Genomic DNA, 24665 nt, shown 5'->3' with positions numbered 1-24665 from the left:
GGCAAACAAATACAAAGTTTTTTGTAAACCAGGGTTCTGAAGGGCATGACATGTAGACCATATCAGAGATAAACAAAAAAGAAAAAGAAAAAACATAGCCAACTGTGGCCTACATGGTCTGAAATTGCCAGCGAAAGCAGGTCAGTTCAGCCCTCTCTATTAAAGGCCATATCTCCCTATCACAATGTGAAAAATTACAATGTCGGACATGTCTCCAAGTGTCACATACACACATAGTCTCTGTCCTTGTTTTGTTTGGCGCCCCAGTAAAACCAGAAGGGAGTGGCATCTCAGGGGTGGAATTTCACTTCCTGTATCTCTCAGGTGAGTCACCTGGGCAATGTCGTCGATCGCTCAGGTATTCTTCGACATCAAACTGTTGAATATTTCCTGAGAGTTTCAGCGTTGGAAAGGATCAGACGAACAGATCCGCCTTGAGAGCGTTTGTGGAAGTTGAACAATTTCTGGGGTCAGAGCAGGAAGTCAGGAGCTTAAGGTTGATTTGTGAGAAGACGCAAAGTGTGTTTGCCTCATTTGCGGCCTAAACACTCGTCGAAGAAGTTGCCTGTTTTAAATAGCCTGATTGGTAAAGTTTTTTATTTTTTTTATTTCGGTACTGTCGTAGCAGGTGATTTCTGGATTTCGTTTGTGTGGAAATCTGTACAGGATTTTAAAAATGAATTCATTCCTTGTTGGACAATTGGGAGCGTCTGCGCTCGTGCTTTTAGTGTTACTTTTAGACTCCACTTCTGGCCAGGAGTCGGGCCAGGCATGCTTAGAGCAATTCAAGGAAGGTCGGGAGGATTTTGTCCTCGATGCCGACGATTCAGTGAAAGACGGAGCGACGTTTATTTCGTCGCCGAAACTGGATCGATACAAGGACTGCGTGAGCGCCTGCTGTAAAGAGCCGAAGTGCAACGTCGCCTTCATGGAGAGAGGAGCCGCAGAAGGCTTGATCAGCTCTTGCTTTCTCTTTGATTGTCTCTACAAAAAGAAATACGCCTGCCGTTTTGTCAGAAAGCAAGGATACATGACTTATATCCTGGACTCCGTTTATGAGAGTTATCTTAAAGTGGATGCCCCCCCAGGTAAGACCAAAACTCTATCAACATAAGGCCTACAATTTGCATGGCATGTGTTTTTATCAAAAAGCTCAACGTAGAGATGCATGTCGCAGTTTGGGCCCCCCATGTGGGTGAGATTATCAAGAGGGGCCCTCACCCTTTTATCCCAAATATCCTATATCTCATGTTCTCTCTCCAGATGATCTAGACCGTCCGCCAGTGGCCAACGGAGGCCAGGACCGAGTGGTCCAGCCTCAGGACACTTTGACACTGAACGGCATACAGAGCAAAGATGACAATGGGATTGTGTCCTACCAGTGGCAAATGCTCACCGGATATCAGTACGCAGTCATTCAGGTGAGTGAAGAGACTTCGCTGCAAAACTGATGTTGCCTAAAATCTTTAAGTATTTGAAACACCGGATTAGTAATCCGGTGTCTGATATTCCCTTCCAATGTCCACTTTTTTTTTTTTTTTTGGTCTACTGGTCACATTTGTAGATAATAAAAGATACAAACACTCTCTTTCCGTGCCTTGTAGAAAACAACCTTTGATGACCAGATTATGGTGTCCAATCTGACATCTGGGGTGTACAAATTCCAGCTGACCGTCACAGACACCATCGGCCAGTCAGACTCAACCAAGGTCACCGTCCTGGTCCTAACTCCTGAGCAGTCCGAGCGTGAGTATCAAGACTGAGCCCCAGCATCATCTGAATTTATTAATTTATACAGGACATTATTCATTCAAGTTTTCTTGCAATGCCTGGAAGACATGTTGGTCCTGTATGCCAAAGCTTTGACAACATTAGTTTCTCTGCAAATATAGACTCAATTTGTCTGAAGAAATGGTGGCGTTTCAGTAATAAACAGCAGTTGTGTTTCCACTGTGTTTGCTGACATTTCATTTGGCTTATTCAGAGTTGCCCAACTTGTGTTTAATGTTGGGACATGATACCCTCTGGTGCTTACATTTTCTAAGCAAATTCTTAATTTCCATAAGTCTTTCCCCTTTTATTTGAAGTGAGTGGTGATATTTTTTTCGTTAAACAATTAAATATCAAAATCGCAATTTCTGGACCCGCTGAGTTTTCTTTTGTTTTTGTTTTTCAATTCCAAGGAACTTAACCCATTGTTTGGCTTTTCAAATGCATGAGCCATTCGGTGTTAGTTGATTGCCAAACCTGTTATGACATGCTTGCCTAATTCCTGTGGACTGAATGACATAACAGAATGGAGATAGAGTGATAAAGAAAGCCCATGTTGGTTAGACTAGATTTGGATCTTGGTACAGTCAAATTGGAAATATATTTATCATAAAAAACAGAAATATGGAAATAGCAGTTTGGTAAATGATATCTCTTTTTGTCACGTGATAATACCCCGTCACTTCCCTTTAAACACTTCAGAGAAAGCCGCAGTAAGGTTCTCTTGGCACGTTTTGTTACTTCAGAAAAAAGGAAGTGTGTTTATGTGGTTTTTTTACTGCTCTCTTAGTACCATCCCACTCTCACCACCCCTGACTCAACAAAACACGTCAGTCTGGTTACAGCGTGGGTTACACAAACAAGATTTCAGCCACCTGTGTAATCCTCTTCTATATTGATTTAAAAGTACTCAACTTGTGGCTGTATTTGCAGCTTGTGGGTTGATTGTAAACTTAAGGACAAGTAAAGACTTTTAACCATTCAGCTGCTCAGTTAGAGATTAAGAGCTTGTGTCCTAAATAGTGTGAAGAATGTGCTTCAGTGGAATAAGACTGAGTATGGCAGTGACTACATGACAATGCTGCCACTTTAACACCACAATAATGAATAGATTGTATACCAACTAAACCCATCTGAGATGGCAATTGGTCATGAATACATGAGAACAGTTCCAGTTCCTTGAATCATTTCTTGAAATGGCTATAGTGTGCGTGAGCACTCTGGTGATATCTATCATCAACCACATGCAGACAACCTACATCACATGTTCTAACCTCACTGTCTAGCTACACAACACACCGTCTATTTTTCTGAGTTGCCTTTCTCAATGGAGGACAGTTTCATGTGCAATTATGCGTCTGTCTACTCATGAGCCAAGACACCGAAAGCAGGAAGCGAGGACAAACAACAAAAGCAGCATTTTCCAGCCTTTGAACTGATACGTGTGCCGTACATAAGACAACTTTGATCATGTCAACTATGTTTCACCATTAGTAAGCCTTGGTGTGAGTGTTAGTGCTATTTCTCACTTCACTGAACTGATTCTTTTTTAAAGCGGGGGGGGGATAAATCATTAACTTTCAAACTTAATACTTCTTAAAGTGATAGAAGCAGTTTTAAAGTCAAACAACTATAATTAATTGTTAAGCAAACAGTGGGGCACATCAAGGCAGTAATCAAAATATATATTGGGGGGACTCCCAATATATTGATAGGCGAATACATTGCTATTCTACACCTGGCTATGTGTTCACTTAATGCTTACGGCCTTGTCAAACATAATGCTTTATTTTGTATCCCTCCAGACCACTGTATGGTTCCAATGAAAATTGGACCGTGTCGCGGTTCCTTCCCTCGCTGGCATTATAATGCAGCCTCCGAGAAGTGTGAGGAGTTCAAATTTGGGGGCTGCAGGGAGAATCTCAACAACTATCTCTCAAAGGAGGAGTGCACCAATGCCTGTGCTGGCTCAGGTATCTGTGTTATCAGCTTTTATACTTGAAGTTTTTATGTGGTGTGACGTTTTATTTGGTCACAGATATATCATATTAAGGTAACTGGCAGCATGTTAAATTTCTGTTTGACTATAGTCCCCTTTTTGTTGATGCCTAGGGTTTTTTTTTCTTGAAAAATGTTAGGATCATGGTGAATATTGGTTTGGGCTATGTGTTGCTTTCACAAGGATCTCACTGGGGTAACAGCATGCATTGTCGTCTGCTACAGTGTCTTTTTGATCCTACTGGGGGTTTCCAAGATCACAAATGTTCAAATCCAGCTAATAGTGGCATTAATATCATCAGCAGCAGTTATCTAACACAAATATTCAGAGAGAGAACCTGAAATTACAAGCCTGGCTATATCCGACGGTTACAAAATGCCTATCTACATCTCTAAAACTCCTACAGGCACATGTTATATCTTGTTTGTTTAATCTGTACAAAAACAAGATATTTTGGTTTGGTGCGGGGTATCAGACTACCTCTACGTCATTGTGTACATTTTTTTCTTCTTCCTTTTTCAGAAAAAAAAAGTAAAGGCGGTAGAGGTTTGCCAATCACCGTCCCTCAAGGTAGGTGAAATCTGCTAGAAATACTACGTATTGTAGCTCCTGACACAATTTTCTCAACTTCATTAAACGATTGATATTGCAAGTGGCAATTTGTATGTGTGTGTGTGTGTCCCAGAAGAAAGATGTAATGCTCCGTGTAAATCAGAGGAATTCACCTGTGCGAACGGCTGCTGTCTGGATCGGGCTCTGGAGTGTGACAAATCTCCACAATGTAGCGACGGCTCAGATGAGCAGAAGTGCGAGGACTGTAAGCAGTGACTATGCAAACTGGGCTTCATTTTCATACAGGCCCATACAAATATACACTGATAAAATGTTTCCATGAACAAAAGGCTAACTTCAATTATGTCCTGTGTGCTTATTAGTGGAAAACAAATTTCGGATTCTGCTGCAGATTCCAGTTGATGAACAAAAAGGTGATTTTGAACTTTCATTCTTTATTTTTTGTGCGCTTTTCAAACCTTTTGGGCACGATGATTTGTGAATGTATTGTAATTGAAAAAAACACGCCCCCGTTTTCTTTTTGATACTCTGTTAATAAAGTTTCTGTCGTACACAGTGCGCTGCACAGAGGTGCCTGACACAGGAAGCTGCAGGGACAGTTACACCAAATGGTACTACAGTCCCCTCCAAAAGGATTGCTTCCGTTTCAACTACGGTGGCTGCAATGGAAATGAGAACCGATTTGAATCGAATGAGCAGTGTATGAGAGTTTGCCACGGGGTAACAGGTGGGTTATTATCAATGTTAAGTGTCATTTTACAGATATCCTGTCCTGGTAAATTGACATCCTATCTGTGCTGGTAAAATAAGCAGAATACCACACATCCCGGACATCTTTTATACAGACACACTGGTGCGAGGCCACATATGAGGCACATGAAGAATGTATCTTTTCCCCACACTCATTCTCCAGCCAGTCCATTTTCCACTCATTCTTTTTTGTTATTTATTTTTTTGTTGATGCAGTGTTTATGTTTAGGTTGTCATTTTTTTCTACTGCTGTCTAAGTGGTGCCAGCACATTCCACTGCCTCAGGCTGTTTTCTCACATTGTTTTCTAATCAACTATGACCTGTGGGGGCCCAGGGGGAACCGTTGACAACTCGGACACAAAACTGTGAACTGGGTAAAATGTAAATCTAAACTCAGAATAAGTAATCTATCAGGAAGGTCTGCTTTTATGTTAATGTACAAAACTGATATGAAACTACTACAAACAAATGTAATTGGTTAGTCACTTGTTTTTTAAGTGATGCTGCTCCAAGGACATGATATTGCAAAGGAAATATGCTTTAAGAAGTTTAAACTGCTTTAATCTAATTGAACAAATGACTACATGGAGGAAAACAGACAGAACTGTTTGATTTACCAGTCACATTGTCTGTTTTCAGTCACTGGGCAGACACTGACAGTTTTAGCAACTGGTTGGTAAAAGCATTCCTGCAAATTATTTAGCCGATAGAGTCAGAAAACATACCTGAATCTCAGAGGAAAAGTATGTATTTGGACAAGGAAGAAGAAATTTAAATAAGAAATACAAGAAAATATTTCTGGCTCTGCTGCATTGATTTTTGATTAAAAAAAAAAGAAGAAGAAAAGACAATTGTCCACCATGAGTTTGACAATGTTTCGGTTTATAAAGCTAAATTGATGGGAGTACTCTTTTAAAAGTGATGCAAGTTTTGTGTTCACAGCTGCCCACAAGTGGCCAAGAAATGTGTTATTGCAGGTTTAATTCCCCCTCATAACAGAGGGCAGATGTGTGTCGGATGTTATGTAGCACATAAAGTCTAAAGCCACGTTCTGTCTTTTTTTGTATTTTAGAAAAGGACCTATTTTCAAGAAAGGAGTCATTTACAAACAAAATGTCTCAAGGCAACACAGGTATGATAACCTTTTAATTTTTCAGTCTAGACTAAAAGGTTAAAAATACAGCATACTTTAAAAAAACGATGCAGCTCCATCAGCATTGACTTCCTGTTTATTGCTGTTCAGTGATGTTGTCGAAGCACCATCCTCTTCCTGCCCACTTTTTTCCGTTCGCTGAGTTGCTGAGAGCAGCATTTGATTTTGTTACCTGCTGTTTCAGCTTTGCAGCCTTCCATGTAGGGTCTTTAAAATGACTAAAATAAGATATTTTTATTTAACAGGTATTGTAGCGATAGCTGCCCTCCTGGGTGTGGCCATCTTTGTCCTACTAGTCATCCTGGTGTACTGCCTCATGAAGGGAAAGAAGAAGTCTTCACAGCACCACCGTGTGCCCGTCAACACCGCCCCAGTCAGCTTGGAGGACAGAGAGCGTCTGGTCTACAACAGCACCACCAAGCCCATCTGACCCCTCTGTCCTCACCTTTCGACCCGCGTCCTGGTGGTGAATGACATTGGTTGCCAGAGCTGTGTTGTAAATTGAACAAACTCATTAACGAGAGAGGAGACAATGTCCGTTGACAAAGTTTAAATGCTGGAGGGGAACTCTTTTTATTTGGTCCATTTCTGGATGTATTTAGGGTAATGCACATAGAAGGCACAACTAGAATGTCTTCAATGATAAAATGTGATGTATTTTGATTTTTAGCTTTTTTTTCAATACAGTGGCCTGTTAAAAGAGATTGTTGGTTATCTGTGTGTACTCTGGTTAACAGGGAAGGATTGTCATTAGTTTGGAGGTATATGATAAATGGATATTATTGGATCAGCTTATATTCCTAAATGTATTTTACTTTGTTGTATTTGCTTTCATTAAACAATATGATAGTCGTTAGTGAATAGGTCTCTTTAAAATAAAAGTCAGTTAAAAAGTTAGATCATAATTGTCACCAGGTCCACATTGGTCCGTTACTTCAAAGTAAAAGTCAGAGATCCCCTCGCGTCGTCTTAAAACTGAGGTTGTATGTAATGTCATGTGTCATGTGGTGATCCCTTCAACTTCCCAAAGTCCACCACCTTTTTCACTCTTGTCAGATGTTTTTTTATCCTCTTTTTAAAACCATTGTTACATCCAATTACACATGCATGCATAATGTTTTAAATAATCTTAAAATTTTGAGGACATATTTTACTTAAAATTATTTTCTCAATGATTTTTTAAGTGTTTTTAGAACGAGCATAATGCATACATTATATAATGCTTATTGGTACCTTTTTTATAAAGCAGCCTGGCTGTTATATTTACCTTCACATCTTTGTACATATGACCTTTATATAGGTTTCTATAACTGTAGCAGTATCATGATGTTTATGCTAAATAAATGTACTAATTCCAAAAGAACTTGTATTGTCTTGACTTTCTAGTAACCTCCCTCAGAAGCCAATTCCCCTTTTTAACTATGATACATCTATCCAATCCAAGCTTCTCATAGGACAAATACTTACATATTTATCATTTTAATTTTAGGGTGAACTTCAGTAATGCCACGTGTAGCTTTTCCAGTATGCAATCATAAAAATATAGACCATTCAGTGCCTACAATAATACTTCTGTCTATTTAGTGTCCTGCCATATCTGAACTTTCACCATGTGTGATCAATTAAGATTATTCAAAGGATTTATGCTGCAGAAATTTTCCTTTTGTTACACCATGACTGTATCTAGAGCACAGCCACAGCAGTTTAAAGTTTAGCCTTGGATACAGTGACATCTAGTTAGGTGATCTCTACAGGACACTGCAATCTGGTTTAAAATAGATTTGGTAAATAAAATAGATTTAGACTAAACCACAGGTGCGGTTTAAACTCTAGCCTCTTAGGACACAACAAGGGGGTCTAATATGTGAGTTTATTCCACACAACACAAGTTGAACTCATTTTAAACCTTAAGCTACAGTCACATAATGATCACATCCACTGTGATCTATTATGATGTTTTCCCACAATACAACACATTCGTCTATAGAGTTGTGTTGTCTCGAAATAAGAAATCGTCCTGAACTGAACTTTTTTCCTTAAAGTTTTGAGAATATTTTTCCAAATATTTTATCAGATAATTGGAAATAAATAGTGTCCTTCTCTAGAATAATAATCCAGTGTGACCTACACATGGGACAGAGACATTGCTCTTTGTTACCACCAGATGACGCCATGGGCTCATTAGATATTGAACTAAGCAGAATTGTGCAGTTAATCAGATCACTACAAGTTACACAAACTATTTCTTTGATTTTAAAATGTGTCTTTTAAAGAAGCAATAGAATAGGGCAATTTAAGGCAATAATGCTGCACACTGGAGAGAATTAATTCTGCAAGAGTCTGTTTGTATGACAATAAGAGCTGGATTTTCAAGTATTGTATTATCTCTTTCAATAAACTCGTCCAGCGTGTTGTTTTTCACAGGCACCCTATATAAGAGCATAGAGGGGGTTGTGCAAACCAAAAGCGCATCTCTCTATTTAATCAACTACACATAAATTAGCATCCACCCAATTGATTCACTGAAGCCATGCTTTGTGAGCCCCCCAGTCAAATGACCTGACCGTCTTGAATGTAATTGGCAGGGTTACAATTTGTCATGTCCTTTCACAAGCCTTTCATTGGTTTCCATGTATTCTTCCATGAGTGGAAGTAATGATACTTTAATAGAAGAACGCATTCACACGTTTGTTTCCCTCCTTTTTAAACGACCTCCTACTGAAAGAAGTTACCGAACTATGCGGACCAGATGTTCAGATGTGGGAACACCAGACACTGGTCTGTCAAAAACAAGCTGTTTCATGTTACATTTAAGTAATCCTCGTAAATTAGAATCTCTCAAGACCGGTGAACCTTCTTGCCTTTTTGAAAACAACTTTTTTCAGAAAAACGTAAAACGCCTTTGGTGTTTATTTTAAGGTACCTATTTGTGTATATTTGTTGGGAAGTGACAAATGTGAACTAATCAACAAAATGTGTCTTGTAGCAACAGCAGTTACTTAATTAACTTGGAGGGTCAATATGCAACATTGGGCAATAAAATACACATGTTGCATGTTTTACTATTTGCAGTTGAGATAAGTCAGAACCAGAAAGCGGAAATTCACGTCTTCTTGATTTGGTGTTCACTTGCGTTCACGGTTCACTACCAAATTGTAGATACTATATTTCCGACAGGCATTGAAGGCAGCATCAGTTCTTGCAGTTCTTCAAAGATGCATGCGACAGTGTTTGTTTGGTAGATGGACTGCAGTCAGTACAAGCTGAAGACCTGCGCTGGGACGTGTGTGTCTCTCTGAGTCGCTTTTAACATGTGGGGGGAAAAAACAGTGGAGTAATTTTAAGATTTTCATCAAGAAAGTGCAGAGGAAAGTTTTACTGAGGACAAAAGTTGACGGGAGGAAAGACGTTGTCGAATTTGGTACGTGAACTGCTTTTGACAACTTTACCAAATCTTAGCTCAACGTTAACTTAGCTATGATGTCAGTTAAGCTAACGGTATGTAAAAATGATTCCTCTTCTGTAGTTATTCTGTAGTTATTGAATTTGTGGTTTTGATGGCTGTTATAAAAAACAAACTAACGTTAAACATGTTATTAGCTTTGTCAGCCGCGTCTCACTGTCGTTTAAACTAATGAACAAGGGGTGGATCGAGTTGACCACCTTAGCAATGCTCCATTTCAGCTAAACAAACTAACGTAATACAATTGCTACAGAAACCTAGCTATGCAACATCTGCATGCGTGCATTTGTGCTTATGTGCAAGCCACGTTTTGGAGTTATGTTACACCTCAACCTGAACCCCATCAACTTTTTGTGCATTAAATGCAGATATTTCATACATATTTTAGGTCAGTTTTGCTTCATATAGTTACCCAACCTCCAATATATACTGCAGCCCTGGAGGGGGGCAGTTTCTGTCAGATAAGTAGTGTTTGTCTTGGAAACAAAACACTTTCAGTTGGGTGAGCTTTGATCAGCTGCTGGAGACTACTTTTTTTATTTTTTTAAGAGGATGAGATTTTTCCACACAAGCATTGATGTCACATTTAACTTGTGAGACAAACCAACTTCCATGCTGCCGTTGAATCATTTGTTATTTCCTCTTTCTCTGCATCTCGTTTCCCCCCCTATGGCGGGGAAACAAAAGCTAATTGTTTTTTTTTTAATGAGCACCCCAGTGAGACATAGTGAGGTTTCAAATGCAGGCTGTTCATAGGTCAATGACTCTCCCCACCAGCTGTTGAAAAAGAATGGGGCACAATAATCAATCAGTTGCCAGTGAAAAGTTCCATCTTTTACTCCTTTTGCCCTCACTTGACCTTTCAGACAATAAGTCTCAACATCATTTTGGATAAATGTTGCCTTAATGCGACAAACAGCGCTCTCTTCCAGGTGGTCCAGACAGGAAACAGACCAAGTGTGTCTTGGATTTCAGAGTTGGCACTTTATTCCTTCTTTCCTAGTCTTGGTATGTTGCAGCTGTGATAAAATGAGCAGAGCTGCAGAATACAGAGGTGGTTTCATCTAGAGATGGTCTGACACCATTTTTTTGCTTCCCGATACTGATTCTGATACCTGAACTTGCGTATCGGCCGATACGCAAGATACTGATCCGATATCAGTTTGTCATGTTTTATGTTTTAACAGCTGTATACTACTATCCCTGTATAGATGTGATATTCTTTCTATCTTTGTTGTCGGTCTGGCTCAGGTTAAACTCTTTGTAAAACATGAACAAACACAAACAACGAATGCCACAGAACTTTCTTTAATTATCCAGTTTGATGGTTAGTTATAATGGAGAAAATAAAATAAATAAAGTACTTTTAACGTCGATTTTCTTTAGGGCTTTATTACGTGGTATTGGCTCGGTGCATACACTCCAGTACGATAGATACCATCGTTTTAGGCAGTATTGGAGGCAATACCAATACTGGTATTGGAACATCTCTAGTATCATCTTTGGAGACCAAAACCTGCTTCATTTACTGGAGGTGCCATTGTTCTGTGTGCGGATGTGTCATATTGTTTCCTTTTGTTTTTAAGTTGTAAGAGTACAAAAGAGGTTTGGAGAGACATGTAGTTATGGCCAGGGACGGTGGGGTCAAAGGTTGTAATTGCAATGAAAAATCAATAAAAACATTGAACAGAACAAAGGACCTGCTTTTTGAACGTTTTTCCTAAGTCACATTCAGTATTTGTCATATACCGGTTGAGTGGTCTGTGTACCTTAACATTTAAACTTTCCTAGTTTTCTGCATCGTATCAAGTCAAATCCCTGTGTACATTGTTCATTTGGCGAATAAAGCGATTCTGATTTGGATATTATATGACCATAAAGTTCCTGCTTTACTGCTCGGATTACATTGTGAGAGTGTCTACTTTAAACAAGATCTGACAACTTTGTGTGTTTGAAAGTGAAGAGTGTGCGCCATAAGTGATAAAGCATGCCAGACACTGTTTCTGTTATTACAGTGTTCACAAGCCCCCACAATGGCACACAGGAGCTGTTTGCCTGCAGATGTGGTGTAATGCACCTTTAAATGGGTACTCTCCAATTCTATTTGTAGACTTGCTGTCTTATTTTACCCAGCAGTCTTCAACTCTTCCCTCCAAACACTGGAGAACATTATGGAGGACTGCTTTCCCTCTCGTCGTCGACCATTTATCATTTTAAAGAACCGGAAATCTTCACTTGTCATTTGCAAATTAAGATGGAACTTGCCAACTTTACTTTCCAGGTACGCATTCTGTGGTTATAGGTCACATATGAGAAGGTGAAAATTGCTATTTCTTCTTTTTCAGCACAGCAGGGAATGATTATTCCACCATTAAGGGCTATTTTGGCCAGGATGAACGTGCACCATATGGACAAATCTCCTCACAAGTGCCCTGTGGGTGTTCATTGGGAAGGATCCCTTATCCCCCCATCTGCATGCTCACAGATGCAGCAGACTAAAATAAGAGGCTCATATGTTGTGTGTGTGTGTGTGTGGGAAGTTACGGGCAGTGCTTTTGGTTAGGGCAGTGCTTTTGTGAAAGCTGTGAATTTGATTGAGGTGAAGAGTGACCGTGAGGGTTTGTTTCCCCCAGTTATTGTTTCCCCCAGTGAATGAAAAGCTGTGACTTAAGGACTCTGTGTCAGGGGACAAATGGCAGGAATAATGTGTGAAAGAGGGTACTAACAGAAAGGTTGTTTATCAAGGGATATATTTTCTGCCTGAGTAGACGGGGTTACAGGGTGAGAAAGAGGTCTTGCAAGTTAAACATGGCATCAGTGCTGAAAAAATATAGACTGTCTCAGTCAGCCTGCAGGACCCTGGACCTCTGTCCTGTCATGTCAGGTTTGAGTTTTAAATGTTCTGAAGATAAACATCCATGACTGATGGTGTATAAAAGAAACCCGTACCACCGTCTCTGACTTCAGACATCCCAGGGGGCTTATGTCATACGTCCAGATTCCCGTGGGCCTAGTTGGGGCAGACGGTGAATGCAACGTGATCCGGTAGGTCTCCGACTGTGAGAGAGGAGTGCAGCCAGAATTCTCTGGACTATTTTTGGCTGTTTTTCCTCCCATCTATTTGCTCCGCTCAAGGAAAAAACAAACTGTGCTGTTAATTGTTGCGCAAAAGGTTGATAAAGTTCTCTTTCTTGATTTAGATGCTGGATCAAAACTGTATGTAATTAGTTGTGAGCATCATCAGTTTGCAGTAGGGCAGCTGGTGGCGGACGGGAGTTTTCTTTGGTGATTTGAATGTAAGCTCAGTCCATTAATTGTCAGCAAGCTTGGCATCCAATAAAGCTTTATTTGGTTGAATAGCATTTCACATCCTCACTGACTTGTCTGTGCCCAATATAACTCTCGAAGAAACCAACAAAGTAGCTTGTCACTCCCAGAGCAGAAGTCTTGGTTTCCTTTGGCTTCTTTTGTAAACATGTTCAGTGGTTTCACTTCTCTCATAACCTTGACAGACTATGACCGGTTAAAAAAAATGCTCCAGATAGTTGTTACACCTCCCCAAGGATCCTTTTCTTTTGACAAGTTAGGCCCGCGGCCTTGGTTCAAGGTATATGTTTGTTGTTGCGTATTTTCTCATAGTGAGGCTTTTAACACATTTGCGTTGTGATGACTCAGTATAAATGTTCTCTTTATTTGCATGAGTGCTGTATCTTAACCAGCATCTGCCCCCTTAATTATCTGTTTGCTGTATTTTAAAGGAAGGAATTCAGGCTTTGACTGCCTGGATCAGTGTCATGCTTGGCAATTAGATGAACAAGGACTGAAGAAGTGATCTATGGCAGGTCTGTCTTTTAATAACCATCAGATTGGCTCTGGTAGCATCTGTCTCCAATTATGGGGCACGTTGCAGATTCCCATGCAGGAGGTTCATGCAGTCATCAGCTGTGGGAACCGAATGCTATCCATTTGGGTGAAATGCAGCTAGCAACTAGTTCAAGCACAGGTGTCCAGCTTGGCATGAATGTTAAGCCTGTATAGTGTTTTCTTTAGGATTGAAATTTGACCATGCCCCTTCCCTAGGAAAACAAGGTTTTGGAATTGCCAAATGTCAGCAAACAAGAGGTGAAAGTTAATGAGTTACAATTGTTGAATTCTGTCCAGATGTGTTAGGATTGTGGGTTAGACAGCTTTAGCGTGTCCTGCTAGACATTTTCACTTTCTACACCCAAACCATTTCCTACACCTATTGACAGCCTTTGATAAGACATAGGAAAAACACTTTTAAGACCCAGACGTCTACAGCACATCTAGTTTTTGAGCCCAGTATTTCTAGTCTAGCCTCTCATTGACCAAAGACCGATTAGCATAGTTTTGGTCTTTAAGCGGGGTTAGCTAAGAGGTCATAGTAGGTGGGATTAACAAGATTTGATCAATTCACTGTTTACTGAGACAAGTTCGAAGCATGACCCTCAACATGAATACTACTCCTGCAGGGTACACATTCTAACCCCCTCCCACTTGAAAATCAATCGGTCAAAGGCTGTTTGATGAGGCTTTATTACTGGAGAATGTCACTGTAGCAGCACTGCATTGACTAAGCGCAAATCTCCGTTTCTTTGCTTTAAAAAATGCAACAAAATGACTGATTTCAGTCAGATCCATGTTGAAGGCACAACAGATTAAAATAGAGACGTAGGACTCGTCACTTTTGACACCAACTGTTTATCAGTGGAATATGATATAACCATCAAAATAAATGTGTATCCTGTTAACCATGTGCCTTTGTGCTTGCATGTGTGTCCTTTTGCATGTTCATTAGATAAAAAAGAGGAAACACTCATCAAAACAGTGCACCACTGTGCTGCTAATCCTCAAAAACGCCACAATTTTTACACCTAGTTGGCTTATCAGTCCAAAAAAAAACGTACGTGTCATTTTGATACGGTGTATGTATTGAACATATTGTATTGCTATATTCCCTGGTGCTTTGCTGTAGGGTGAACAAACAATAATAATAATAATAATAATAATAGTGTATTAGCTCTTCAATTTCTTGTCAAAGCTCCACTTGAGTCCGGCCTGCAGCTGCCAGGGACCCTACAGTGAAGCAGTAATCTTAATGTGTGGATCTAGTGCTGTGGCTTTCCTCCTTGCATTCCTGCACATCTTAATTGGCGAAGCTCCTGGCAGTGGTCTCGGTTTTGCCTCGGTTGGCCTGGCTGTCAGCTCGGCACAGTGGCCAGGAACCGCACTATGAACAATGCCCATCCTAATCCCTGAAGAATTCCTACTCCTCTGATCTAGCTGGCCTAAGAATGTGATGTTTAAAAGGCCGGAGGCTCACCAGGAATCGCAGCGAGAAGAGTTCTCATGCACACATGTCTTCCATGTTAATTTGTTATAAGGAGCCAGAGTGAGGCAGTGATGTGAGAAGCTGGCAGCACAGTGGCTCTTAGGGGACACACCTCATCATTAACGGCACCGCAGCCTGGCATGAGTGATTAGAAAAATCCATGCCACCAGGGGGTGAACCTGTAATCTCACTGGACAGTTACTGTGATAATGAGAGTTTTGTTTTGATGTGACATGGATTTATTTGTAACACTAATAAACAAGGAAGGCTTATATAACATGTTGTTGGGTTCACCGGATTCATTTTTCAGTAATTTCATGTAGCAAACACTCATATTTGTAGTGGTCACCTTTCTTTTTGTAAAGCAATTTAATTAAAGATGCCTAATTGATATTTATATAGGTCAAATGGCAGTCATTGAGGTTCTCAAATAACATTTACTTTGTAGCTTCTAAGTCTCCTGGGTGTCCATGGGTGTCCTGCCCTTTCTCTACGATTAGCATTAACTCATGTCACAGTTGCCTCCACTGTTCATACCTCAGTCCCAGCTTTTCAATATTTTAGCAAGTGGCTGAGCCGGCACAGAGCAGGGGAATGGGAAGAATTTCCTTTTTATATAAGACCTAAATAGACTTAATGCCTTCAGTGAGAAAGCACACTTAAAAAGACTATCACAAAGTAAAGAAACACAGTTTTATTTCTTAAACAAGAACTCACCACTAATGAAAAACGGTACCATTAGATATACTGTAAACCCTGACATGAAGTGCCTGAATTCTGTTTGACCCTTCATGTTTTGTTTTGTCAGCTTCAGAGGCCTGAGTGCCATGCCAGAGGGGTCCCAGTGTGCTCTCCACCAGGGCCCAATGGGGGAAGGTAAGATCAATGCAATGATATTGAGTATGACCCGTGCTCTGGTAATTGCTGCATATGAATTGAACAGTCTTATAACATGGAGTTTTAATAAGTAGGATTATTCTTAATGGTATATCTGGTTACCCTGGACAGTGTACTAACATAACAAAGAAGTACGGAGGTAAGTGGCAAAAATTGAGGAATAGAGGAAATTTAGAAGCTTCAGCTGAGAAAGCAGTGAGCTCCCCACCTACAGTCCAGACTAGCAGAAAGAGTCTTTGTTTGGTTGTGGAGCTCAGCCAACCCCGTTCATATAGCTGAAACCCCTGAAAACTCACACATCAAACCAGAATGTGTCAGAATCCCCGACAGCCAAGATGGTTGGTCCAACCAGCGGCGCTGACCTTTAATGTTGGGGTCACTGAAATTATATATTATTTTAGTGTTCATTATCTTCAGTCACAGAGCCCCAACATTAACACAGGGCCTCTTTGTATCTGTTTGCCTGCTATGCCCCCCCCCCCCCCCCCACGCCTCTGCTCTTCTCTACTGAACACATTTGGCGCTTGGCTTCCACTTTGGCTGAAGAATACCAGTGTGTCAATTGTTCCCATTTTCCTCTGCGCCTGTCCCTTTTGGAGGTTTTTGGCTGGGGGAGACGTGTGCCACCCTCACGAAAATGTGTGTCTCCATTTTCCTCAAAAGTCTACTCTGCACCGACTAAACATTCTCAAAGCTCATTTTGCAGCTCACATATCCATTGTGAAATGACTTTGGCATGACAGAACACCCACTTGCAGTTGAACCATTTTTTTGGAATGGTTTTGTTTGAGTTAAAGTGTGACTGGCCTTACCCCTCCTGCTGTGGATGGATGGATGGTAATTAAGGGGCAGGGCTGGTGCTAATACGCTATCTGTGTGTGAGGTGATGAGTGGATGTGGTGAACAGGCAGGAGGAATGCACATGGTGATAGGAAAGCCCCTCTGTCTGGTCAAGGGAAACAATAAAAGGTTGGGAAGCCTATCCAGATCCAATTCTTCTAAAGGTGCAAAGAGTTTTTAAGTGGAAATAAGCCATGTTGATCATTTTCACCACCAGCAGGCTTTGAATGGTGCTAAGCTTTATCATGCATTACTTTCTTTTGTTATTCTGCACTTTGAATTCCTTTTCCAAAATAATTGTATGACAGGAACTTACATAATACCCATCATAATGTCCACCCAAGCTAAACTTTCAACACCACATGAGAAATATTTTAGGTTAAAAAGTCTGGCCTGTCAATCCAATGACAGTAGCTCAGCCAGGCATCAACAGACCTGAGGCAGCATGAAGCATCTCTTTCAAAGATAAGAGTTCCCTCTGACCTACTTAACCCCAGGCAGGAATGTAGCTGTGTGTGCAGAATGTACAGCTTTAAAGGGATTCTGGGGGACGGACGGATCATCTCCATTCACTGCAGCTTTTCCAGACCAGTGGGCATAGAGTTGTGTGGATATAGATGTATGATGGCAGGGATGGCTGCGTCTCTGAGTGGGCTTGTCAATGGAGCTCCTGGACTGGAACTCTCTTTCTGCTTAATCGCCTGTAGCATTACTCACAGGCAGCCTCAGGTTAGCCAGCAGCAACTCCTGTTCAAGTTTTGAAGTCACACTCCCAACACCCCCTCATCCTCTTTGTCCACATCTTACTAGTGTTGCGAAAGTCAATTTAAATAATTATGTAACCTAGCCTATATTGTGATAGAATTCCACATCTACTCATTGTATTTAATTCCATTGTTTGGTTTAGTTTCCCTAGTCTGAACAAAAGAGTGTAGTTCCATGTAAATGATTTTACAGCCTTGTATAATGGCATTCCTCCTATAGAGTTCTTCCAGTGGATTACCCACATTAGTTACAGGCTCCCTGCTTTGGGTGTCTCCTTTTAGATGGCCTCTTAGAAAGTCATTTGAATCAATAAAACTCTCTATCAGCTTCCTCACAACACTTAACATTCAGTTGACGTTTTGTAGACAGGCATGCAGTGCATTAGAATATTTTAGTGACACTGCAGATGTAATGCTAAACACATTGCTGGCTTAATCATGTTAATTACATGTTATTGTAGATGGTTTATGTCATTAATGCTGTTGTGTCTTGGAATTTATTGTACAATAACAAAATCCCATCCCTACTCTATTTAGTAAATGCACATAACAAACAAGGAAGTAAGTACCAAAGCAAGCTGTCAAATTCCTTATTTGACTGCTGTGTACAGTAGGTGTTAATAAAGGTTTAAACTACAGGAGAGACATCACACCCTTTATTGCACTCCATGTGATAAACGGCTTACTGTGAAGTGAATTAAGTGTTCCACCCTGAACTTCCACAATTCACACAGCTGTCCTTGCCACCAGCCTGTGTGGACTCCGCAGAGAGGTGTTAACAGGTGGATAGTTTGGTTGTAGACTATCAAATTGGTGGTGAAGTTTACAATTGACTCACACCTCGGGGCACAGATGGTGTGTGCTGTCCAGAGGAAATGTGAGTTTTGTTTGGATCCAAAGCTGGCTGTGTGCAAGTGCCTAAAGGGCTCTTTAAAGGGGGCTTGTTTATGGAGGAGTTTCCTAAGTGGATCATCACATGCCTATGCACTGAGGTTAGCTGGCACAGCTGGATCTTTTAAAGGCAAGGGTCCAGCAAAGGCGAGGTATACAGGATTACATTTGAGCTTTTTGAGGAGTTTTGTCCTATTGGAACTTTAATGCCTGCTTTTCTGAAACATGTCTTCTTTAATGCCGGTGAAAGGATTTTGTCCTTTTACACTTCCTGTTTTAAATTGGTTTATGTCAAAAGGTTCAATCCACAAACATGTAAATGTTGATTCTTTCATTTTGTAGTAGCTTTCCTGAGTATTTTGCTGTAATGTTCCTGTCTGGTCTGAGAGTAAAACTTTTACACGAGCATTTTAGGAATATAAAAAGTTTTCCAAAAGAATCCTGATGTTAAGTAAATGAGTGAGATTTGTAGACTACACAAAACCCAGTTAGTTTCACTTTTAAACATCAGAATTTCCCCAGAGCTTCCCAGTAGAGCGTTTTGACCTTGACTGTCTGTGTGGAATGCAGGTTCAGTTTGCATGTGTGTACTCAGCCTCTGTTGTCCACGCGGTTTATTTACCAACCTTCAAGCTAATTATTAACCGCACCTATTGACGTCAAAGGCAGGTGAAAATCAAACCAACTTGTACATTTAAAGGACGTTTTAAAGCAGAAAACCCTTGACGTGTCCAAAATTCATTCCTCCTTCAAGGGATGAGACATCAATCCAGGCCATCTGTCTGTGTCTAGTCACCACTGTTCTGATCGTGCTGTTTGATAATAGTCTGTGAAACTCGGGGCCTAATCCTCTGAGGCACCTTGTGTGCTTGTACCTCCTGCCCTCCTGGGGGGCAGCCATTCACCGTTGCCAGGTGGGGAGGAGTTTTTCCCAAGGGGATCAGTGTAAAAACTAACTCCCTGTGTCCCAACAGCCACCGGGGGAGGAATTGAGTGCCGGAGGTTGTGGAGGGGTGTTGACGATGGAAGTTCAGAGTGGATCTTGAGGGGCGGAAGGGCTTTATTGGGATGTATTGCAAAACACAATTCTCTTCCATCTTTATTCTCCGAGGGGAAACAGGGTCACACACTCTGCACTTGGCTCTAATAGAGTTAGCAGATTAGCAGTCGCCTCAAGAGTTGGGTTTTGTCATTGCTTGTGAGTGAACATACTAATCAGCCAATTAGGAACTAGATTTTTACAACTTGTTACATACTTTAATGTGTGGGGGGTGGGGGGGGGGGGGGGTAAAGTTTTCTGTATGGCCTTGAGAATCTCTACAAAATCGGCTAGCAAGCTAGTGTATGTTACAAAAAGTTGTAAACTAACTCATGACACTTACGTTGGTGTAGATAAACAACACTTGTAAAAAACCTCTTTTTATCCTAAGGGGATTGAAGGAATGTATGAAGCTGCCAAGACAGTGCCAGGCATCCAGGAAACAAGGAATGCTCTTCCCAGATGACTAAACATGATGAAACTGAGTACTAAAATGTTATTTATTATAGCTTATCCAGTTGCAGGTACAATCAAGCCAGTGTCTTCATGGGGAATATTACAAGATTACTTAAGTTGTGATTCATTGTCCGTTTTGTTCAAATTCACACCTTTGATACATGAGTCAGTATGAATCGACCAGGAGTGGCTGTGTGAAGTATTACTAAGCAGGCAAGGGCTTGTTTCTCTCAGTGGGATGTTCTGTCCAAGTTTCCTTTTATTGCATTCTATGCTCAGTAAAAGGCTTGCCATGGGACCTTTTAACATGAATATGCTAATCAGCCAATTAGGAACTGGGTTTCTGTCATGTGGTCCCCCAGTGGTTAGAAATGGCAATAGCTGTAAACTGAGACCTGGGTATCCTGCTCTGCCTTTGAAAAAAAAAAAAAAAAAAAAAAAGGAAAGCTCAGATGAGCCAATCTTGAATCTCCCCCTTATGACCTCATAAGGGGAAATGTTACCCCCCCTTTCTCTGCTTTGCCCGTGCAGAGAATTTGGCATACCCATGAGAAAGAGAGAGACATCATGGCTTTAAAACAAGCAAAGCATGGCAGTTGGTCAAGGCCACCCCCCCTCCACCTCAATAGCATTTAAAGCTACAGACACAGAAATAGCACATCCAAAGTAAAGCTCATTGTGGGACAGGCTCTAGTGGATGTAATTCGACACCAAGGCTACATTTCAGGAAAGAAACTTCAGATACAGTATTAAGGGACCACTAAGGCATAAAAAGCATCCAAAAAAAGCAGCATTTCATAAGACCTTTAACACTGATGCTGATATCAATGGCTTTTTTTTCCTGTGGAAAGAGAGTCCTTTTCTGATACTAAGTACTCCTGCAGCTTTAGAATAAGCATTTGCATGCTCAACATTGATATAGTCTATGTTGTTCCTGTTTCTTTGCTACTGATTTGGTTAGAAAACTAAAGGACACTTGCCAGGCAAAACAGCTCAGGAGGAAATTTAGCACAAGCTCTGGGTAATTTTGGAGTCTCATAGGCAAATCTAGAAGAAGTTTGACTTGGATACCCAGTAAGTTCATGTGAAAGAGTCATAAAGGTGTGTCTTTCTTGGAGACCCCCTTTAACTTTGCAGTGCACACTCATCCTTTATTGAATTGAAAGATTGGTCACAGGAGACGGAGGGATTGGAGAAGGTGATAAAGTCTTTCAGGTTTCTCGCTTCAGTGGGCAATAATACACTTTAAGGTATGCGAGGATTGACACATTAGAAGAATGTAGGAAATACAATTTTTAAAAAGAGGTATTATACTTGATAGGAATTATCTTTTGTTGTTGATGTTTTTTTATTCCATCTTTTTATTTTCCATCGCACACCATCATTTTCTTCTGACTGACGTTGTTAAATACCAAGTCAAGTAGACAGTGTGCTATTCAACGTACTGTAGACAAACATATTTTTACTGTCTGCAAAAGTTGGATAAGCCAGGTACGTGGACGGGGCAGTTTTAGACTTTGGAGGAAAGAGGACTATAGCTTGGGGTAGAATTTGAATGGAGTCTGGTTTTGCATGAATAAAATGGGACTCGCATCATCACAGGGTTTTGCAGTCAACCACTAACGTCATAGCTCCATGCTGTGTCTCATCATGTTTCCAGAGAAGGAGGTAATAATCAGCTGGGAAATGATGTATGTATGTATGTATATAATCCTGGCATTGGAGGTTATGGTAGGAACTGTGTGTGAGTGACTGTTTCTTAGCTACAGTATGTATGAGCTCATGCCATTAGTCAAGCATGCTAACATTGTTTTTACGCAAGCCAGAGCATATTCTTTATAAAAGAATGCTTTGTCATCCCATAACTTCAGACAGATACAAATCATCTCAGTCGTACATAAGTCTGTAGCCTTTTAGAAAATTTAATAACCAGGTGCTGGGACATTTATGTCAGTGTTTCTATTCACCTTCTGCACCATTTTATTATGCTCTGCATGTCATTCATATAACCATGATGTCAGAAGCGGACAAGTTTTTGAACAGTCTGCTTTGTTAACTACATGATAAGCTCAGACTGAAATGGAAGCAAGTGTAGACTTTATTAATTCTAGACAGATTAGTCATGGAGCCCCTCGGTGAGTGTCCTGTCTCCTGTCTGCTGTCAGCAATGAAACAGAAGCATTTACCCTAAATCACCCGTCCAATGCCGGATACCTGAATCTCTTTATCATTTATACCCCTCACACTCTGGTTTTACCATCAAGTAAACGTCCCGTACGGGTAAGCTATTTTATTTGACTTTTTCTTAACATGTAGAATCACTTTTACAAATATACTAACCCTAAATAGTTATTTGGTTACTTGTTGGATTAGCATACACCAGCAGTGCATTAAAAATGATCCACTGTCCATTTGGATTCATAGAAGCAACAAATGAGAAGGGAAGGTCATGCTTGTAGCATCAACGCGCCTTTGTCTTTAAATGTTAACCTTGGCTTAACGGCCAGGAAACTGGAATTCAAAAAATTACAATGTGGGGTTGGGAGTTTTTATATGGAATTCCAACCATTTTTCATTTAGCAACAAAATTCGGAATCCGTTAACACACAAGCAGCTGATGTAATGTAACCCATGAATGACCACACAGTCTATACACACTAAGCAGTCTTTCTGGTGACTCTTTTGGAGTCTAAATGGCTTTTGAAAAACTACTGTGAGTTTTTGAGATTGCCTGAAATGTAGTCCAAATACTACACTATTTCTCTAGCCTTGACTTTGTTAATGGTTATGTCTGTGAGTTAACAACTGTATTGATGCAGTAGTGAAACAAAGGAGTGTTTTGTCAAGGTGGCGGACTGTGAAATGGTAATCTGTGAAAAAAATCGATGGCTTGCTTGTCAGGTGAATCTGACTTTTAGCGGCATGTGTTTTAGCTGCTGTTGTAGCTGTAATCAGTGTGCTATATTATGTAAATGTCCAAATGTCTACTCTTTCAATTCTTTTAGCGCGTCAGTTAACACAAATTTAACACTGACAGGTGAATTGTAAAAACATGCTTGAAAGTGTATTTTTTTTGCAAATGTGGTATTTGACTGCCTTAGCCAATTGGTAGTTGTGTAGAAAAAAGATGGTTTAAACTAGCATACGCTGCTCACTGCCACTGCTACAGTGGTTTTGTGTTTATAGACTTGTATCTGCAGTTATTGCCAGAACATCATTGGTATTTTGACTTTATATGATATATATATAATATTTTGCCTGCCTATAAAGTCAATTGTAACAAATGTGGCTTTTAAGCAGTCAGAGAGCCGTGCTTGCATCAGTCTCAGTCACTGAAGGGAAAAATGCTTGAATGTGACTAGACATTAGGTTAGTATGTACATTCATTTCCCAATGTTAATCATTAAGGCAATTACTTTAAGACAGCAACGTCTTAACAATCGTACAGCCAACAAACAAACCATGTCACAGCTGACACATAGAAATGTACACTATAGAAATACAGGACATACATCACGTCACATTAAAATATTAGATGGCATTAACAAATAACATAAAAAACGTCCTAATAAGGCTTTCTTTAAGTAAAAACTTGTATATCTGTTTCTGATAGCAATACGGCACAGTGTCGTTAAAGATCCTTCTGAGATTAGTGATTAATGTTTGCAGATGCTGAAAAAACTCTGTGGCACCAAGCAAGAACAGACACTCCACTTCTACATTGTCTGTACAATAATGGTTGCCTAATATTTAGGAGATTAAAAAAGAACTGCATCATAACTGGTGAAAAACAACAACGCACACAGATACATATTCTTCCCTGTCCATACATGCTTGTTGAAGTGTAGGGGTCACAGAGAAGCAGGTCGTTGACAGGCAGAATGGAAACACTTTGCACTACATCGTACTGGAGCAGGCCCTCTTCTTATCATGGACCTAAATGTTGACCAGTTCTTTTGAATTTCTTTGCACGACCTGTTTCAACAATGTCAGTTCATGGTCTAACACTGCTGGTTTCCTCTTAAGCCTGTGGTGTGTGTGGTATCAGCCACAGATAATGCCTGCCTGTAGAGTCTGTGTCTGAAGCTAAGCTGATGCTGAAGTCAAGTGTGTGTGCTCAAGTCTTAAGATAATTCATATAGTATTTCTACTTTACCACTATCTTTTTAGTACAGTTCAGACAGACTTGTTTTGGCTCTTAGGCTGTGCTTAATGCGATTTAGGTTATAATTCTGAGCATTAATAGATTAACTAAACTAGTGTGGATGACTAAGTGATTTATGCTGTTCCAACCCCCCTTGGCATTGACTGCATTCTGCAGCATATCAGCTTTATTATAGAAGGATATTTGGTGTGAGGATAAGAAGGAAGGAGGAAGGGAGTTCAACATGCCAGACACGGGAAAGCTAAAAACCAAATGTAAAGACAGAAAGGAAGCAGATGCCTCGTTCTAAGATTCGTAGTGGTGTAGTGAGTGTAATAGCTCACCAATACATTATCTTTTAACCCTCAATCCTGTGATTTGTCACTGTCAGCTTCTGCTTGCCAGCTAATCCGTTTCTCCCAGTGAGGTTTTGCATGGGAACTGTGTTGTTGGGGCGGCTTGGTGTGGCTTGTGGTGCAAGTTGTTCAGTGTGATCAAGACTCTCGTGAGCTCAGTACTGAGTCATGGAAAGTTTGAGGATGCCAGAAGGGGGGGGGGGGGGGGGGGGGGGG

General features: G+C 40.5%; 2 protein-coding genes across 9 annotated transcripts in view; both read left to right on the top strand.

The window, feature by feature from the left end:
- The first annotated feature begins 294 nt into the window (after positions 1-294).
- spint1a (serine peptidase inhibitor, Kunitz type 1 a) lies at positions 295-7122 on the top strand. Of its 3 annotated transcripts, none has more exons than XM_034857787.1 (10): positions 295-1088; positions 1264-1421; positions 1605-1746; positions 3576-3743; positions 4292-4339; positions 4455-4586; positions 4705-4755; positions 4899-5069; positions 6166-6225; positions 6492-7122. In XM_034857787.1, the coding sequence occupies exons 1-10, from the start codon at positions 677-679 to the stop codon at positions 6674-6676; spliced, it is 1527 nt and encodes a 508-aa protein (XP_034713678.1). In that variant the 5' UTR covers positions 295-676; the 3' UTR covers positions 6677-7122. The 3 variants fall into 3 exon arrangements, with proteins under 3 accessions (XP_034713678.1, XP_034713681.1, XP_034713679.1); XM_034857788.1 differs by having other exon boundaries at positions 677-1088; positions 4458-4586; XM_034857790.1 differs by lacking the exon at positions 4292-4339 and having other exon boundaries at positions 4458-4586.
- A 2321-nt stretch (positions 7123-9443) lies between these two features.
- Positions 9444-24665, top strand: part of LOC117935564 (pleckstrin homology domain-containing family G member 3) — a 31091-nt gene continuing 15869 nt past the window's right edge. For 5 of the 6 annotated variants that reach the window (XM_034857785.1, XM_034857782.1, XM_034857784.1 and 2 more), the window contains exons 1-2: positions 9444-9667; positions 15871-15938. In XM_034857785.1, coding sequence (XP_034713676.1) covers positions 15890-15938 — 49 coding nt within the window. In that variant the 5' untranslated portion in view covers positions 9444-9667; positions 15871-15889. The remainder of the gene's footprint in view (positions 9668-15870; positions 15939-24665) is intronic. The other variant, XM_034857783.1, reaches the window with a different exon arrangement.

The sequence above is a fragment of the Etheostoma cragini genome, chromosome 20 (assembly GCF_013103735.1).
Source record: "Etheostoma cragini isolate CJK2018 chromosome 20, CSU_Ecrag_1.0, whole genome shotgun sequence".
Lineage (NCBI taxonomy): Eukaryota > Metazoa > Chordata > Actinopteri > Perciformes > Percidae > Etheostoma > Etheostoma cragini.
Note: the sequence above shows the minus strand (reverse complement) of the source record. Positions and strands in the feature narration are given on the sequence as shown.

Coding starts and splice junctions, on each gene's coding strand:
- spint1a (XM_034857787.1), top strand. CDS start 677: ATGAATTCATTCCTTGTTGGACAATTGGGAGCGTCTGCGCTCGTGCTT. Junction 4,340..4,454: donor GCCAATCACCGTCCCTCAAG/GTAGGTGAAATC, acceptor TGTGTGTCCCAG/AAGAAAGATGTAATGCTCCG. Junction 4,587..4,704: donor TGAGCAGAAGTGCGAGGACT/GTAAGCAGTGAC, acceptor TGTGCTTATTAG/TGGAAAACAAATTTCGGATT.